Source organism: Lingula anatina, chromosome 2 (genome assembly GCF_051362555.1).
Source record: "Lingula anatina isolate TDL-2025a chromosome 2, LinAna3.0, whole genome shotgun sequence".
Classification (NCBI taxonomy): domain Eukaryota; kingdom Metazoa; phylum Brachiopoda; class Lingulata; order Lingulida; family Lingulidae; genus Lingula; species Lingula anatina.
Window position 1 is genome coordinate 24,426,832 of NC_141768.1, and position 16,219 is coordinate 24,443,050.

Genomic DNA, 16,219 nt, shown 5'->3' on the forward strand with positions numbered 1-16,219 from the left:
TGACAGGGTTTATGTGTTTTACAGTGGCGCGTTGTGTTACAGCCAATACTAACGCTAATGTTTGTTTGTTCTGCACTGGAGATCTTTTATTTATTAGGCATATATGGACTACATGTGATAGAAGATGCGAGCACCGTCTCCCCTTCGATTTGACATGCAGCTTCCTGGGCGCTGGGCTATTTTATTTCTACCGTTGCTTCTACTTCTTTCCCGTCAGTTCCACCTCTGAGTTTAAGCTGTTAATTCACCAGATATTCTTGAGAGCAAGTTCTGTGCACATCCAGTGGAACCCATCTAGATAGTAGTTGAAGGAAAAAACAAGAACAAGACAGGGGCGGATCCAGGATAATTTGAAAAAGGGGGGGGGGGGTCGATCAAAAATTGGTATTTTAGAGGGCGGACGGTGCCATTTGGTGTGGTTCAGAACTAAGATTCAGCTAGTCAAAATTCTAATTTTAAGAGGGGACCATTGGTGTGATTCTTTTCAGAAATCGAAGAGGGGGGGGTCAGCTTGTTTTGAGCTAAATCTTTATAATTACAACGAATATTTCTACCCACCCAATTTATAACTTTGCATTGCTTCCAAAACTTTGACAACTCCTCAGAAAGTAAATCTTTTTTTTTACCATAACGAAATTTAAAAACAATTGCTCTTATTAATTTTTTACTACCGTACCCATGGTTAGTTATTGTTCTGACAATAATTGTGTTAGCTGGGACAACTGCTGATTGGTTCACGGAAACTCACGACAATATTTCGCCACTTTCCGCGGCACGTGGGAAATGTGTTGATGAAGATGGCAAGTCTGCCGAGGCACCACGGCGTCATTACGCATGATGTTTATGTTACAAATCTTTCAGTAGATGCAAATGAGGTGAGTGGAGTTAAACTTAATTCTCGTGCAACTCTGGCTCTGCCTCATTTAATCGGAAACCGAGATACATACGTTGTATATCGGCCTCATTCTGTCTTGTCAAAACCATCTGGTTCTTTTCACTTTCGACCTCATAAATGTGATGTTAGATGTCTTGTAGGAAGTTCGGTCATCCACTTGGCAGCAATATATGTTTACACATAATGGCACGTTTGAACTAAGTTCATTGTCGTTTGTTAGGACTTATACTGATACATGCAGGCATCATAAAACATCCGATAAATACTATTTAGCAGTCAGTGTCACAGTGTATTATATTCCCTTTTGCTGTAATCTTCATTATTAGTTTACTGACATAAGTAGAGATTTCAAAAGATTGTATGCTGCTTTTAAATTGCCATTTATGCTTGGCTGTGTGACCAGAGGAAGCCCATAAGTAAGTACCTGTACATATGTTATTAATATGATGATTTCCATTTGTTTCTTGTGGTAAATATTATCTTAGATCATCTAAGGCTCATTAGTAATAAAGGGATAATAACTCTTCGTGTGAGGTCTATATTTCACAATAAAAACATTGTGAATGACTCATAGAAATATAATATATTATGTTTTACAACAAAAACAGCAGTTATAGCTATTATTCTGATATCTGAGCTTGTCTTCAGACCACGTGACCTCCATTCATGATGGCTATATACTCTGTTATAATCTCTTAAGAGATTTTAACAAAAAACCAAACTTTTTAGAAAATAACCAGGGACCAACTTTGAATGTAAAAATGGATTAATCAACCATTGGTAAGTATGGGGAAATTGTTGTTTACTCCAGGAAAATTCATTTTTTGGCCAAAACGAAGAGTTATTACCCCTTTCACCAGTTATGGCATCAATTTCTCTTTTAGGATAATATTGGAAGGATATTTCAGAGATATGGGAAATATCACTCCATATCACTAGAAAAAAATTACAAGCGTCCTAATTCATTGGTGGCGTAAGTTATGACTGTTAAAATCATTTTCTTAAAACTGTTTTCTGCATTTTAGAACAGTAAAGCATATAAGAAAAAAAAAAGCATTTAACTTTATAAAATTATAACTTTTCATACTGCATGTTAGTCAATTTAGAATGATATTTACACAGAGCAATATATAAAGCTTTGACTTTTTGACTACCACAGTACGTATATGCAACTGCATTTTGTCTTCATTTTTGCAAGAAAGAAAAAATTTCAAGTAGATTTATATAAAAATAACTTTTTAAATATAATTTTATGAGATGGCAAATGGAAATACCCTTAAATTATCACCTTACAATTTTTGGTTGGTGTTTTGGTGATCTGAAATAATGGTAAACTCTCTTTTTGTGGTACTTGTTTGGTGTTTGATTAATGGCAAAGTTTTCCTCTCTTTCAGTACAATCTCTTTCTATGAACAAAGGGAAGCTTTGTGTGCATGCTCAGAGATGAATGGGAAGTTAGTTGAGGGAAGAAAAATATTTGTGAACATGAGAAGACAAGATAGGTGGTTTTTAGATACAGCTAACAAATGATCTTGAAATTTCTTTCAAGGCCTGTGCCATAAATATTTCAACCAACTGGTCACTTGTCATGTATTTAGTGCACAAACCTTGATTAATTAACAGAAAGAAAGTTTTGAAAAATATCATAATAAGTACTAGACTCTCAGAATAGTTTAGTTGATGTCATTATTTTTAATTAACTCAATTTATGGTTTGTTTTTTATGTAAGAAGTTGCATGGTTTTTTCTAACCATCCTTTTAGCAAAGTGTATTGAAGTATGTATTTATATTATGTGATTTTTCTGCTATCTTTGTGTCTTTCATTAAGATCCAGTGACTACGTTGACCACAGTATGGGGGATGGCAGGGACTCAGGTACAAACTTTTTAAAAATTCATAAATAACAATCTTTATTTTCTTAGCATCTACTCCAACACCCCTGTGGAAAATTTGAACACAGTGATCTTAATTTTATGACTGTTGGTAAAGTTTCCTGCTTAAAATCATTACCCAATTTTTATATTGATAGTTCTTTGATATATCCAAAGCAAATAAGATGTATTTATTACTTTATTAATGTCTCTGAACTAGGCAAACTGTAAGCATATCTCCACATGTCTTTAGAATTGTTATTCTGTTGCACGTCTCATAATTCCGGGAATTACTCGATCGTTTCAATCTGCAAAAATTATCAAAATTTCAAATACATAATTTTATAATCATAAAAATTATATTTCTCTATTGTATTTATGGTGCTTTTACTTTATAAAATAGAACTATAGAGTAACCTGCTTCTCAATTTTGTTGCTACCACTTGGTGGGAGTTTTTCAATTTAAAGAAATTGTGACTGAAAAATTACAGTATCTGTAAAGTTCACAATTTCCCCCCATTGAAAAGCTCGAGTAATTACCATTATATCGGAATACACTTCTGAAAATCGTGTTAGCATTTGAATACTAATAAAGGTTAGTTTTTAGGGTAAATTTTAAAATGTATTTCTAAACATTTCAGTCATGAATAATAATGTTGTTGGGGAGGTAAGTACTGATATGACAGAATAAGCAAATTTATTGTAGTTTTTTGAAACACCTACAGTGTCTCTTGATACTGTCTTCATTTGTTGTTTTTCTGGGACAAATCTTTGTTTTTGTACCAGGTTGTGTAGTGATTTAAAAAGCAGGTTTTGTAGCAAGGAAAAAGACATAAAATATGACATTCATTGCTTAGAAGTTGGTAATTTTCAAAGAATAATTACACTTATATACAGTCAGTATGACCTGGTGGTATATATATAACAGATATTCTTTTACATGTAGTTTCTGTTTTCAAATGATGTTTTAGCCAAGTTGTGGGAAACCAAAACTCAAAACAGACATCAATATAAAAAGTTTTTTATTCTCCAGGGTATCTTGCTGGTGACCCACTGTGATGGACCGTGTACATTTTGGGCTCAGTTGATGTCCCAGGAAAAGACGGAAGAACTTTTGAGGATCACAGAGGCTCTGCTACACATGAATATCAACACTTGCAAATCAGTACAGGGACCTCCTCATTTTGATAGGGTGAGGGGTTTAAGTAAACTTACTTGTTCTTTTTATTTAAATGATTTCAGAGACTGGTTTCATGAAAGAACTTAGGCTGAATGACGAGCCTGAACTTAAAAGCATATATTTGTAGTATCACATTGACGGAGGATTACTCAGTGGCATTTTAACATAAATGTCATATTGTGCCTTTTTAGTAAATGGTTAATGCTTTAGACCAAGGTCTAGTCAGCTACTACAGATTTAACCTGGATTGAAGAAGTCTTATACTTATGACCAACTGTCTCAGAGAAGGGATAAAATGAAGGCATTAAGACTAACGTAGAATTTATGTTTTTGAATGGTTTGCTTTCAGGTGTATGCCGCAGTATTTTCTGAGGATGATATGCTCTATAGATGTAAGGTGTTAAGCCACCATTCAATGGAAAAGGTGAGTACTGTAATGCACTGTTGGTTATGATCGTTATGATTTTATACAACTAAATTAAAATACTCAGTGAAATAGTATAACAATAGTTTATGAAAAATGTGAAGAAAACTTCGGTGATATTTTAACTGAACCTTTAAAATGATTATTTTTAAAGTAAAACTTTTGTCATATTTTCAATCTGAATTTAAAAAGTAATTTTAATTTTTTTTTTTTTCAGAGTCTTGTCCAGTACATAGACTACGGCAACAGGGAGGTGGTCAGTAATTCCAGTATTGTGGAGTTGTCCCCCCAATGGTCCATGTTACCATCCCATGCTGCCAAGTATTGTCTCTATGGACTGACTGCTGCCTGCAAAGACTCTGATAGGGAGAGATATGCCAAGGTGAAATTTTAACAGGAAATAGAAAGCAGACGGAAATTAGTTTTAATTATGTTTATTTGAATCATTATTTGATTTTATTTTGTTTATTCGTTTTCTCTACCTAGAGCAAATTTGTGATTTATTAAAGAGCAGCACCAATTATTGAGTACTGATTTGGCCTATGTTTTCAGTGGAAACAATACTAAATCTTTTAAGACTAACATTTTTCAACTGATTAATTCTTAAAAACAGTACAAATATCTTTTAAACATTTATTGCTTAAAATAATTTATATGGTCATTAAAAAGGTAATGTCATTATTGGTACTTATTTTACAATTTTTACAAATTATTTAGTATGTTAACCATTTTAAATGGATTTTACACTCAAGTATAATAATATTAAGTAACAATGATGACTTTTTTGTTGCAGGGCACCAGCTATTTGAAAAGTCAAACTGATGGTCAGTACCTCCAATGCCAAATGTACCCACAACAGGATGGGATCACTCCAGTGAAAGTGAACATCAATGGAGTTGATCTCAATGCCGAAGTGCTACGCCAGGGGTTTGTCATTGAGACAGTGCCCGCTAAGACTGCTCCGTCTGCTCAACCTGCTCTGCCTCCTCCACGTGGTGATGGTGGTAGAGGAGGACCTCCATATGGTGATGGTGCTAGAGGAGGACTTCCGTATGGTGATGGTGCTCGAGGTGGACCTCCACAAGGTGACAGTAGAATAGGACCTCTACGTGTTGATAGTGGTAGAGGAGGACCTCCGCATGGTGCTAGAGGAGAACCTTCACATGGTGATGGTGCTAGAGGAGGACCCATGGTATTGTCACACACTGAGCAGCAACAACAGCATATTTTCCCCTCTCATCCTTCCCAAGCACTAAGTTGCCCTTCTGACAAAGATTCTACAGATTCTGTTGTTCCAGTTGAACGGGATCCACGATCTGACACCAGTTCCTCTGTGAAGATAAAAGAATTGGAAAGCACTCTCACAGCTGTTACAGCAGAACGAGATGCTGCATTGTTAGAGCTGTCTAGAGTCAAGGGAAAAGGAAAGGTGATTGCCCCTTTTTTGTTCTAATCCACAATCTGTACAATACGAAGACTTCTCAGTTTGCGCTGTAGTAGTAGTTATGTAAGTAATGATCTTTTTTATAAGAATTCAAATCTATCGAAATTGTGTATGAACTTTCATTATTAGTAATTTTTAACATTTTCTTCAATTGGTTCACTGGTCTTTTGTGATATTTTCATTATAAAATTTATTTACTTTTAGTTGCAAGAAATTAATATGATTGTATTTATTACTGAAACAGGTCTTGCAGTTGGAAGTGGACTCACTGACAGTAAAACTGGCAGAAACCAACATCAGCCACAAGGTAAATTTGCATCACACATGTCAGGGGATACAATTAATATATCAAGAGTAATCTTATTTGAAGGTGCTTGGAGGATAAAATGAGCATTTCAAGGGGTAAAATGTATCTCTTCTTTTTTTTTTCAATATTTGGCATTAGGTGTGACACTGTGAATTTGTTTTTACTGTTATTGTGAATGACAACACTATTTTGGGTTTCCAGATGAAGAATCTTGTGGAAGGTATTAAGAGGGTAAAACTATTCAGGTAAGAACATTTTGAGCACATTTGATTTGTACTAATTTTAAACATTAATGTACAGTAATTGTTAACTACATATTATCTGTCACTTGTATAGCTCAGTCAGGTCATTCTTAATTAAAACAATTTCATAGATAGGTTCATACAGGTCCTTTTTTGGGCATAACCTTAAACAAATTAATGCAGTGGCTGTTCCTTTTGTATTTTCTCATCCTATTCATGAGAAAAGAAAGTGATATTGTGCCCCTGATGGGTTGAGGAATGGATTTGCCTTCAGTAAATGTGACTGAATTGTGGTTAAGGCTGGATATATACTCTCTAACTTTAGGTCCCAGTTCCCCACAGATGACCATACGGATGACCTTATTGAAATGGCCATTGGTCTCATTACTGACCACAAGAACAAGATCACAGTGACTGATTCCACCATGATCACTATGGTCAAGGAAGTGGAGGCCCAATATAGAGCTTGCCAGGCAGTTATCAAAGACTGCAAACACAAGGTCAAGGCATCATGATATGAAAGTTGATCTTTGAGCGGCTAATTCTTTCCCATTCTCTTTATCTCAAGATGCATTACATTATTCAATGAAATGATTTAATGAGTATTTTTTTCAAAAGCTGATAATTCCAAAAAAGTTGTGCAAATGTGCAATTAATAAGAATATGCAAATGTAAAATGTTTTCACAATTTTTCCCAATAGAGCACTTGTAACATGCTTCTTATTTATGAGGAGCTGAATTTGTCATACATTGATAATGTAGGCTTCAACTTTATTTCTTTTTATTTTTATTATGCACAGGTAAAGTGTGCCTGCACATAGAGCCATCCCCTGTGTCTGTCATTGTCTGTATCAATATCTCTGATGTGGTATTGCATCAACATTGACAAATACCCTTATTTTCTGCTTTGTGTTGGTACATTTGACAGTTTTGCTACCCTGATTTTATCATTGTCTCATTTATTTATTTATTTATTTATTTCTTACAGGAGGAATTGCCAGGTTTAGTAAGCCAGAGAGATGAATCTCGTGTGGAACTTCACAGGAAACTGACAGCATTTCTTGAAAACACATCAAAGCTGCCATTGCAAGAGAGGGAGGAAGAGTTGATGGTATTTTGGTCCATTTACAATAAAGATATGAAAGAAATGTAAAAAAAAATTGGTACAAATTTGGTAGAAGTCAAACTATGAAATTTTAGGCACTTGTAATATATCCACACTTTTGCCATAATATTTATGCTTTGTATAACAACCCTTGCTTTTTATTTTAGAACATTTTGTCAAAGCTGCAGGCCACATATGGAGATTTTTTGAGAGAGAAGTTAAGCAAATTGCCAGGGTTTACCAGAGCTGTGGAGGTGTACAGGGATTGGAGGGTAGGCCAGCAACACATTTTTTTTTTTGATTAGCATTTGTGTTAGAGACAGTACAATACATACTAACATACAGAGGAATTTTATGCATTTGTAATGGTTGGCTTTCGAGTTGTAAAATTCTTAACGTTTGGGCTTTTTTAATCCAACCATTACTTCAACTATACTTAGTTTACAAGTGCAATTGCCAATCTATTCTCTGTTCTTTGAAGGCCAAGAAGAAAGCCACAGTGTCTGACATGCGCACAGCCACCAATACTTGCCACAACTCTGTGAGCAGTGCTTTTCAGATGCTGCAACAGGTACAGAATTCATAAGTGGTCAATGTCTAAAAGTGCCCTTTCAGTTGTGTATAGGCTAGTATATCACATATACATGCATGTACACATTTGTCCCTGTCATAATTGACACGGGCATGGGATGGGATGGGAATGTGGTAAAGCAGTGGTTATATTTTACATTTCAGCAAATAATGTTTCATTTCATCCAGTCAATCCATTTAGCACTGAGGGTTTGTATCATAATCCTGCCCCAGGAAAAATGAGAACATTTGTGATCAGACCCATTTAATCAGGCCCAAAGCCATATAGGTTGAAAAGTCAAGAGGCAATCGAACCATGCCTAGCTGCTATGAAGGTCTAGGGGCAAGGCCTAGGACATCAGTTGTGAGATTTATAAGACTTTGGGGTGATTCGGGCCATTACAAGCTTTTAGCCTGCCTCCTGCTAGCTGTTGGTCAAGTTGTAAAGCATTTAAATGGCTCTTTGAATGAATAGAGAGAACATTGAAAGTGTAGTGGACAAGGTGTATGCATGCTTAATGCATATTTTTGTACTTCAAACTCAAAAATTTTATATGTTTTATTTTGAACCAACATTCATATTATTGATTGCTGTGAGGGTTCCAGGTTTTTATCGTTTCCTATATGAGATTTAATTAATATATATTATATATGATTTAATTAATATATATATTATATTATATTATATATTAATATATATATATTGATATATAATATAATATATTATATATTAATATATATATATATATATGATTGCTCTTGTCACGTAGCAACTCGAGTTGGACAGTTCTTCGTCCAGTGAATGTCCCTCTGGATTAGTCAACCTTGACACCCTGCTGTCCAGACTAGAACACAGGATTGCCGAAGAAATCAAAGTCTCAGATTGGGTAAGTTTTTTCAATTTTTCATTTAAATATTTAACAATTTCCCAAGCATTTGCATTCCTAATCCTAACAATATGCCACACCTGTCATGTTAGAATGATGCACTATGTTTTTTTTTTTTTTCTTCGCTTCAATCAGTTGGTACTTGTAAATGATTGCTAATCAAAAAGGTCCTGTTAAACAAAACTGAAGTCTTAGACCCTGTTCACATGAAAAATCTATTTTCTATTTGTGATATCTTGTGATCACAACGAGCGCAGCCGAGAATTAATTACAGCTTTGGAAGTAACTGGCTCGCGCTGCCAGTAATTACGCCACGGGTATTCAGGGCACAGACTGTGATCACAAGATACCACGAATAGAAAATAGATTTTTAGAAAATAGATTTTTCATGTGAACGAAGCCTTAGTATAATATATTGTAAACCCAGATTTAAGATTTGTGTGAATATTATCTCAACAGGACATTAAGTGATCCTCATCATAAACTTTGCAGTAGCTGTTCAGGGATGCTAGTTCTTTTTATTCCAGGAGCATTCCCCTGATGCCACAGTGGTGAGCACAATACTCCAGACTCTATTAGCTGCGGTGGAGGAGGAAAAGAAAGACATTGCCAAGTTGCGTGAGATGAAGTCGTACTACTCTAAGCTTCTGTATGACATAGAGCCTTGGCTCCTCAATAAACCAAGTGTGGAGGAGTTGACGAGAGTGAGAAAGATGATAAAAGCCCTTAAGTCCAGACTTCGTCACAAGATTGCAGATCTTCATGATCTTGAGGATGTTAGTATTTGTAGTCACAGTGGATTCAGCAAAAATGACATTAGTTTCGTTTTTACAGTACCTCTTTTTCAGTGCCCTATAAATTCAACATATTAAAAATATTCAACAAATAAGAATACAGAGATGATTTTCTTCTTTAATTAAAAAAAATTTCCCTCACAAGGCGCCTTCTTTTTTTACTTTCAAGATTTTTATTGGTCTATTTGATTTCTAAAATAGTGGTTGTTGTGTCCTCCAAAGATGTTTTTTCTTTTCAAATTTACTAGTCCCACAAGAATTTTCTTTTATCATTTTATCCCTATTTTTCAAAATAGTTTTCACTTCGAGATCTGCATCACATATTGGGTATGATTGTGTTCCAGAGTGACGAGAGCCAGGGAGATGAGTTACCTACTCTGCACAAACAGCTGGCAGAACTGAGACAACAACTGCATCAGGCATCAACAGAAGAGCAGGAAGAACTCGTAAGAGCAGTTTGATATCTTATTACATATAGGGAATGCCATTATTAATCAGAAAATGCCAAATTTAGTAGTCAAGCTAGTTGAATTCCGTTTTTTTTTTTAAGTTACGAAATTAAATTTTGTAAACCCTAAATGAAAATTTATCTTGTGATTTGAAATATATTGGGTATATTTTTCTTTAGTCCATATTATTTTTGATCATTCAGAATTTTAACCAAAATGTTTCTGCAATGTTTCATTTTAGCTCTCCAGGCAACATATTTTAGTTTTATTTGTCACTTCATAAAAACATTTTCACTAGAACCTGTTCAGTGTTTTTAAATTATTTTGTCTTTTTAGGCAATACTAGCAGACTTGAGCAAGAACAGTTTTCCAGAATTGAACTTGGAATACCCAGAATTTGGTATTAAAAATTATGTGGTAAGTTTTCCTATGGCATACCTTAGTAAAAGACAAGGCATTTCAATTTGAAATCTGCAAAGAATAAATACACTGTATCTCTTGTGCCATTAACATTGCCATTTTAATTTGCCTAAATGGTAATTTTATCCATTTTATATCATTTTCATTGTGCTATAGGAAAAAGCACATTTTCAGTATTTGTTTTCTTTACGATATTATTATTAAGTAAAATTTTGCTTAACCTTACAACACTTTTTCAGACTGCATTTTTTTAATACGAGACATAACTAATATAAAATAGTAAGTTTTGCATTTAACATTTTAATTAATTTTTTTTTCAAGTAAATATCAGTTTGTTTCTCTTCATTTTTCAGAAGTAAAGATAAGTTTTTCACATGCCACATATGATAATGGTAAAATAATGGAATTATTTTATGTATAACTACATGTAACTCTCCTCACCAGGATTATGATGGTTTAGTTCTCCTTGGCTGTGACACAACACACTTTGACATGGTTGCAGTGAAGGATAGTGCCACTGTATTTAAAACAACATTCAGTGGTAGAGATGCTGTACTGAGAGTAAGTGCCTTAATATGGATGGAGCTGTTCTGCCTTTTGCATGTGTTTGTGTGTGTGTATGATACTTTACATAAGTAAATGCTACTTGGTTTTCTTAATATCCACATCTATATAATAGGCTAACAAATTACTAAACTGCTTTTTTAGTTATTAGTATAAAGAATTCGACACTTGGAATAGTTGTGTTAATTCATCATGCTTTTAATTCATATATTTATATATGATCATTAAAATTTGATATATTGCAAAATTCTGGTGTTGATGTGTATATATTACATGTACATATTTCTATTTTGTTTTCCTCAGGAGTATATAGTAGGTAGTCATGGAGGGGGAAGCCAAGAAGAGTTCCTGAAGAAAGCAAAGGACTACAAAGCCTTGGGTAGTGGCAGACTGGTGCCTTTGGAAGCCATCTTCTTTCAGAAGGTAATGACATAGTTTAATGGAGCTGAACTTTAAAAAAAAAAGTATTGACAACAGCAACAGTTTTGTAAATGCACTTCAGACCAAAAGATTATCTTAACTTTAAAACAAAAGATTGTGGTCCTCACTTTAGGGTAAATCCCTAGTAGTCCCCTGCAGTTAAGTAATTACTAGTCTAGGACATAGGGCATTTATTTTAATTTTGTCAAAGGGACACAATATATTTGGGATACTTTTAGTTTAACTTGGTCCAGTCAAAGGAGACTGAAAATATTTTATAACTATTTTCTGTGATACTTTTGTGAGACTGGAATAGGATCTGATTTGCAAGTATGTGCTCTACTAGTATGTATTGGAGTCCTTGCACCATTTAACATTTTCAAACACCATATCTTACACTGAAAAAACTTGTAATTGTTATCTATGAGATGCTTCAGAAACCTGCTGGTGATGATCTTTCACTGTTTCAGAATGGGTGCCAGTGCTTTGCCAGAACTCCTTACTATAAGTTGAATGCTGGAGGTTTGTCTGCTAAAGGAGAGGCCTCTACAGAGGTGAATAAAAGATTATAATGATAATAATAATACTTAAAATTTTTATTAATTTTGCTTAATGGATACAGGACCTCAAAATGCACAGTGCAGTTTTTGTTCATTCAAGGTTTTGAACAGGGTTGTTCTGTGTCATAATAATGTTGTGTCAAGATTATAAGCATATTACATTATGCAGATCAAATCGGGGAAACTTCATTTTACCTATTTTAAGTGCTTCCACCATGCATATTATTCATGCAGGTTATCCGTATTCGTTGACTGAGGATGCAAAAATTAAGACACCAATTCCTTGCTCAGCACAGTTGCTATATTTTTAGGCTTTCTACAAGCTCCTGTATGGTGCTCTGGAAGGACTGTGTGTATTACATGGTGCTGGACTGGTGCATGGTGCCCTCCATCCAGAGAATGTCTTCATTGGGGAGGATGGCTATGGTGTCCTAGACTTCAACTGGAGCCTGACACCAGTAAGTGGAGCATCAGTAAGATTATATTAAAGAATACAAGAACTGGATGGGGAAGATTGGCCAATTTTAGTGAAGATGTCAGTCTAGATATTAGGGACCATTCCCACATATATTTAGATGGATCTATCTCCCTGGGGAGTCTCACTAAATTGCTATCAATGTAATCTGCTTAAATGTCTGACACACCTAGTAAAGCTGATTCAGTAGGCGTGACAGACAGTTAAGTTGATTGCAATTTAGTGAGACTCCCCAGGGAGTTAGACTGATCCAGATGGATCGATCTAGGCATGGGAACCCAGTCTTAGTCTGGGGCAACTGACCATGGCATAGTGTAGAACTATATGAAAATTTGATAATTTTTAAGTTTTACTGTTGTGTGAGTAAACTGGATTTTAAAAAATGGAATGTTTTACTATAGTCTGTAATTTTTTTTTCTTGTAAAAGATTGTTAATTTGCATGACGTGCTTTATCTTGTCTTGAATGTAACCCAGGAGGGAAGGGGGTACTTTTGCCATATAGTATCTCAATGTTACAAAGATTTAGTAACACCTGTTTTTCCAGGAGCAGCGTGCTGGAACTGTGAAGACATTCTCCAATGGGTTGAAGTTTTGCCCCCCAGAGATGAAGCCTGGTGACCCACCCACCATGCAGGGGGATCTCTACTGCTTTGGACTGCTGATACTTTGGGTAACACATAGATTTTCTCTCTATTTAGGTCTGTTGTTGGATTATAACATGCTGATACTTTTGAGTAATTTATTGATTTTCTATCTATTTGACAGTGATGCAGTGCAAACTTACAGGACTTTCATTACTTAATCCAGAGTTATATATATGTATTTCCTGTTCAAAAGGTTTTTGTATAGCAAATATGTGTTTTCCAGTGATTTTTTTCCAAACAACTCTTAACATAAGCCTGCTGTAAGTATGTAAGATTTGTACCACCAGTTTTCATCCTATTTTCGTTTCAGCTTCATTTTCCAGAGGTAAACATGAGTGCAGTAGACAGTGATGGAGTTCAGTATATACCTGCATATGGTGTGGTAGGTCAACCACCCCAATACTCAGAAATGATTTTGGGTTGTAAGATAAAAACTAAGTAGACAGAATGGCCTCAATGATGGCCTTACAACTCGATGGACTGGGGGCTGTTTGTAAGTCAGAAAACTGTCTTGAAAAATATGAGATTTCCAATTACAGTGGGGAGGGGGGGGGGGGGGGGAGAAACATCTCTGAACCCACAATCTACAAAGAAAAGATATTAACTGTAAAGAGTGAGTAATGCAAGTAACTTGGAATTTGTTTATAAAAATTTACAAGATATTTTCTTCTTTTTTCACTATTGTAACTAAACAATTTTAAGATATGGCATTTGGGCATTTAAATAATTTCTAGAATACTTTTGTATGTCTTAATTTTTTATGACAAATTGTTATGCAAAAAAGCATTTATATTTCAAGTCTTCCCCGGTGAAAATGAATGCTGTCTTTCTGAAATAGTAAATTGAATTTTGTAAAGGTCATATGTAATGTGCCAAGTAAAGTCTTAAGACTGCATTCACTATAACATTCACTCATACAATCACCCCAGCAGGCTATAGTTAAAACATGAAATACATGACAAGATGAACATATTACGGTATTATATCTTTGGTCCTTTCTCAATGTCACTTCTTGATCATAGTAATAGTTTCTTTAAAACAACAGCTATAAATGGTTTGGGTCATTGTATACCATACTGAAAATCTCTCAACTGAATTTCCTTTGAGTAATTGGTCTTCTGGTTGTTAGACCCCCACCTTGAAGTTGGTACTGGAGGCAGTGCTGCAGAGAAATCCTGCACAGAGAGCTACAGCAGAGAGACTGCTTCAAAGTGACTTTTTCACAGAAACGCCCCTAGTAAACTCTGAGGAATTTGAACCAGAGACATTGCAGCTTAGGCGAGTAAAAATTAATAACTTTACATTTATATGAATACAGATTTTCTTTATTTTATTATATATTTATTTGGTGCCCTGTTGTCAAAAACTTGACCAGCATCAAAGAGTGTAAAATAAGTGGCAGTAATGAAGCTCGTAACACTTTTGTGAGAATGATAATTAATTGCATCAGAGTCAACTACTTCATTCTTATTATAGTTTTATATTATGAAATAAAAAAAAAGGAGTATTGAACAAGACTTTACAATACCAGGCCCAGGGGGTTGTCCCCATCCCCCACCAGTCAGGGAAAGGGAATACTGAAGAATGGGACAGCCAAGCTTCAGAGACCAGAGGTTGTAGAAATTAAGATGTGGAAGTCTGACATAGATGTCACTGCGATTCCCCTGCCTATAGAGAGTGACAGCCAGGAATCCTTTACAGTGAGTAATATATTGGCTGGTATGTGTTTAGCTTTGTGCAGTAGAAAATTTTAGACTTCATTATGGCAATTTATGGGAAAAAGCACTACTGTACCAGTACAATTGCCTAACGTTTATGCTAAAGTCTGACATAAAATTGTCTTCATTTGTACAAGTGCCCATCATTGCTTTAGATTAAAAAGAAAAAGCAAGTGGGAATTATTTTATAGATGAGGAAAATATTGTATATATGCAGGATTTTCTCTTTTTTTATGTTATCCTTAAACTATGTAGAACTAGAGAAGTTAAATTTTATCTTTTTTATTTGTATCTTTTCAGTATGTTTTTTCTTGTGGGTTTGTGAAAATGTGATTTAATAACTGTTTAATTACTGAACATGTTTTATTTTGCAATAAGTACTGATTGATTATATAATACCAAAAAGTATGGGGAAGTTTGGCATTGATGCAGTACTACATCTGTGAAAGCTCTATGCATTCATTTATAATATTTATTTATAAGACTTCATAATCCGTCTTATTACAGGAACAAATGGATACTGAGCAGATATCATTCAAGTCTGTGGATATCAAAACAGGTACAATGTCAATGCTATATACATGTGTTAAACACATTTTTTTTTCTCTTTCATTAAGATAGTGTTGACCCAAAGTAATATGCACAGACTATTCCAGCTAGAAGAGTGCTCTTAAAACAAATACATTTAAACTAAACATATTTGCAGTATTTATTAACAAACAGATCAAAAATATGAGAGATATCTGAACATTATACTAAATAGTCAACATTATACCATCCTGTATAGTACAAAAAATAGACAAAAATAAAAAATCAAATTATGAATTGATTTCAAGATAAAAAGGAGTGGATACAAAAGTAATATAGCCCTGTTATTGAAAAAATGTTGAATATGATGTCACTTTTCAGAAGAAAACCGAGCAGCAGATGGTGGTAATGTTACACCCACAGGCGATTTAGACATTTTTCCAACCAAAATAGCACACAGAAACTAAAAAGATGAAGAAAAATCACATCTGAAATTGCAGTGTCCAAAGGGAACTTTTGGGCCTCTTGTCTTTATCTCTGGGGCCTATTTCACAAAAGGAGTCTTATTCTGCTAGGTCATGTTTTAAAGTTCTCTAAATTGCAATCTATTGAAGGTTTGTTTTGGTCTTTTAACCAAGCCCCAAGAATAAGTCATGCTCGTTTTGACAATGATTATTGCTCTCATTGGTGGCATTAGCCTATTTAGTTATGTCAGCCAAAT

The 16,219-nt window shown here is 34.6% G+C and overlaps 1 protein-coding gene across 4 annotated transcripts; it reads left to right on the forward strand.

Moving 5' to 3' along the window:
* The first annotated feature begins 717 nt into the window (after positions 1-717).
* On the forward strand, positions 718-16,020 carry LOC106171411 (serine/threonine-protein kinase 31). 4 transcript variants are annotated; one of them, XM_087005968.1, is made up of 29 exons: positions 718-875; positions 1,780-1,868; positions 2,290-2,397; positions 2,724-2,770; positions 3,408-3,433; positions 3,800-3,958; positions 4,296-4,370; positions 4,588-4,752; positions 5,164-5,799; positions 6,059-6,121; positions 6,323-6,366; positions 6,689-6,863; positions 7,352-7,474; positions 7,636-7,740; positions 7,950-8,039; positions 8,809-8,925; positions 9,453-9,701; positions 10,064-10,165; positions 10,505-10,585; positions 11,033-11,149; positions 11,456-11,575; positions 12,043-12,126; positions 12,444-12,605; positions 13,153-13,278; positions 13,563-13,634; positions 14,382-14,530; positions 14,784-14,952; positions 15,478-15,529; positions 15,880-16,020. In XM_087005968.1, the coding sequence occupies exons 1-29, from the start codon at positions 792-794 to the stop codon at positions 15,963-15,965; spliced, it is 3,675 nt and encodes a 1,224-aa protein (XP_086862094.1). In that variant the 5' UTR covers positions 718-791; the 3' UTR covers positions 15,966-16,020. The 4 variants fall into 4 exon arrangements, with proteins under 4 accessions (XP_086862094.1, XP_086862095.1, XP_086862096.1 ...); XM_087005969.1 differs by having other exon boundaries at positions 12,444-12,590; XM_087005970.1 differs by having other exon boundaries at positions 12,444-12,590; positions 13,159-13,278.
* Positions 16,021-16,219: the final 199 nt, after the last annotated feature.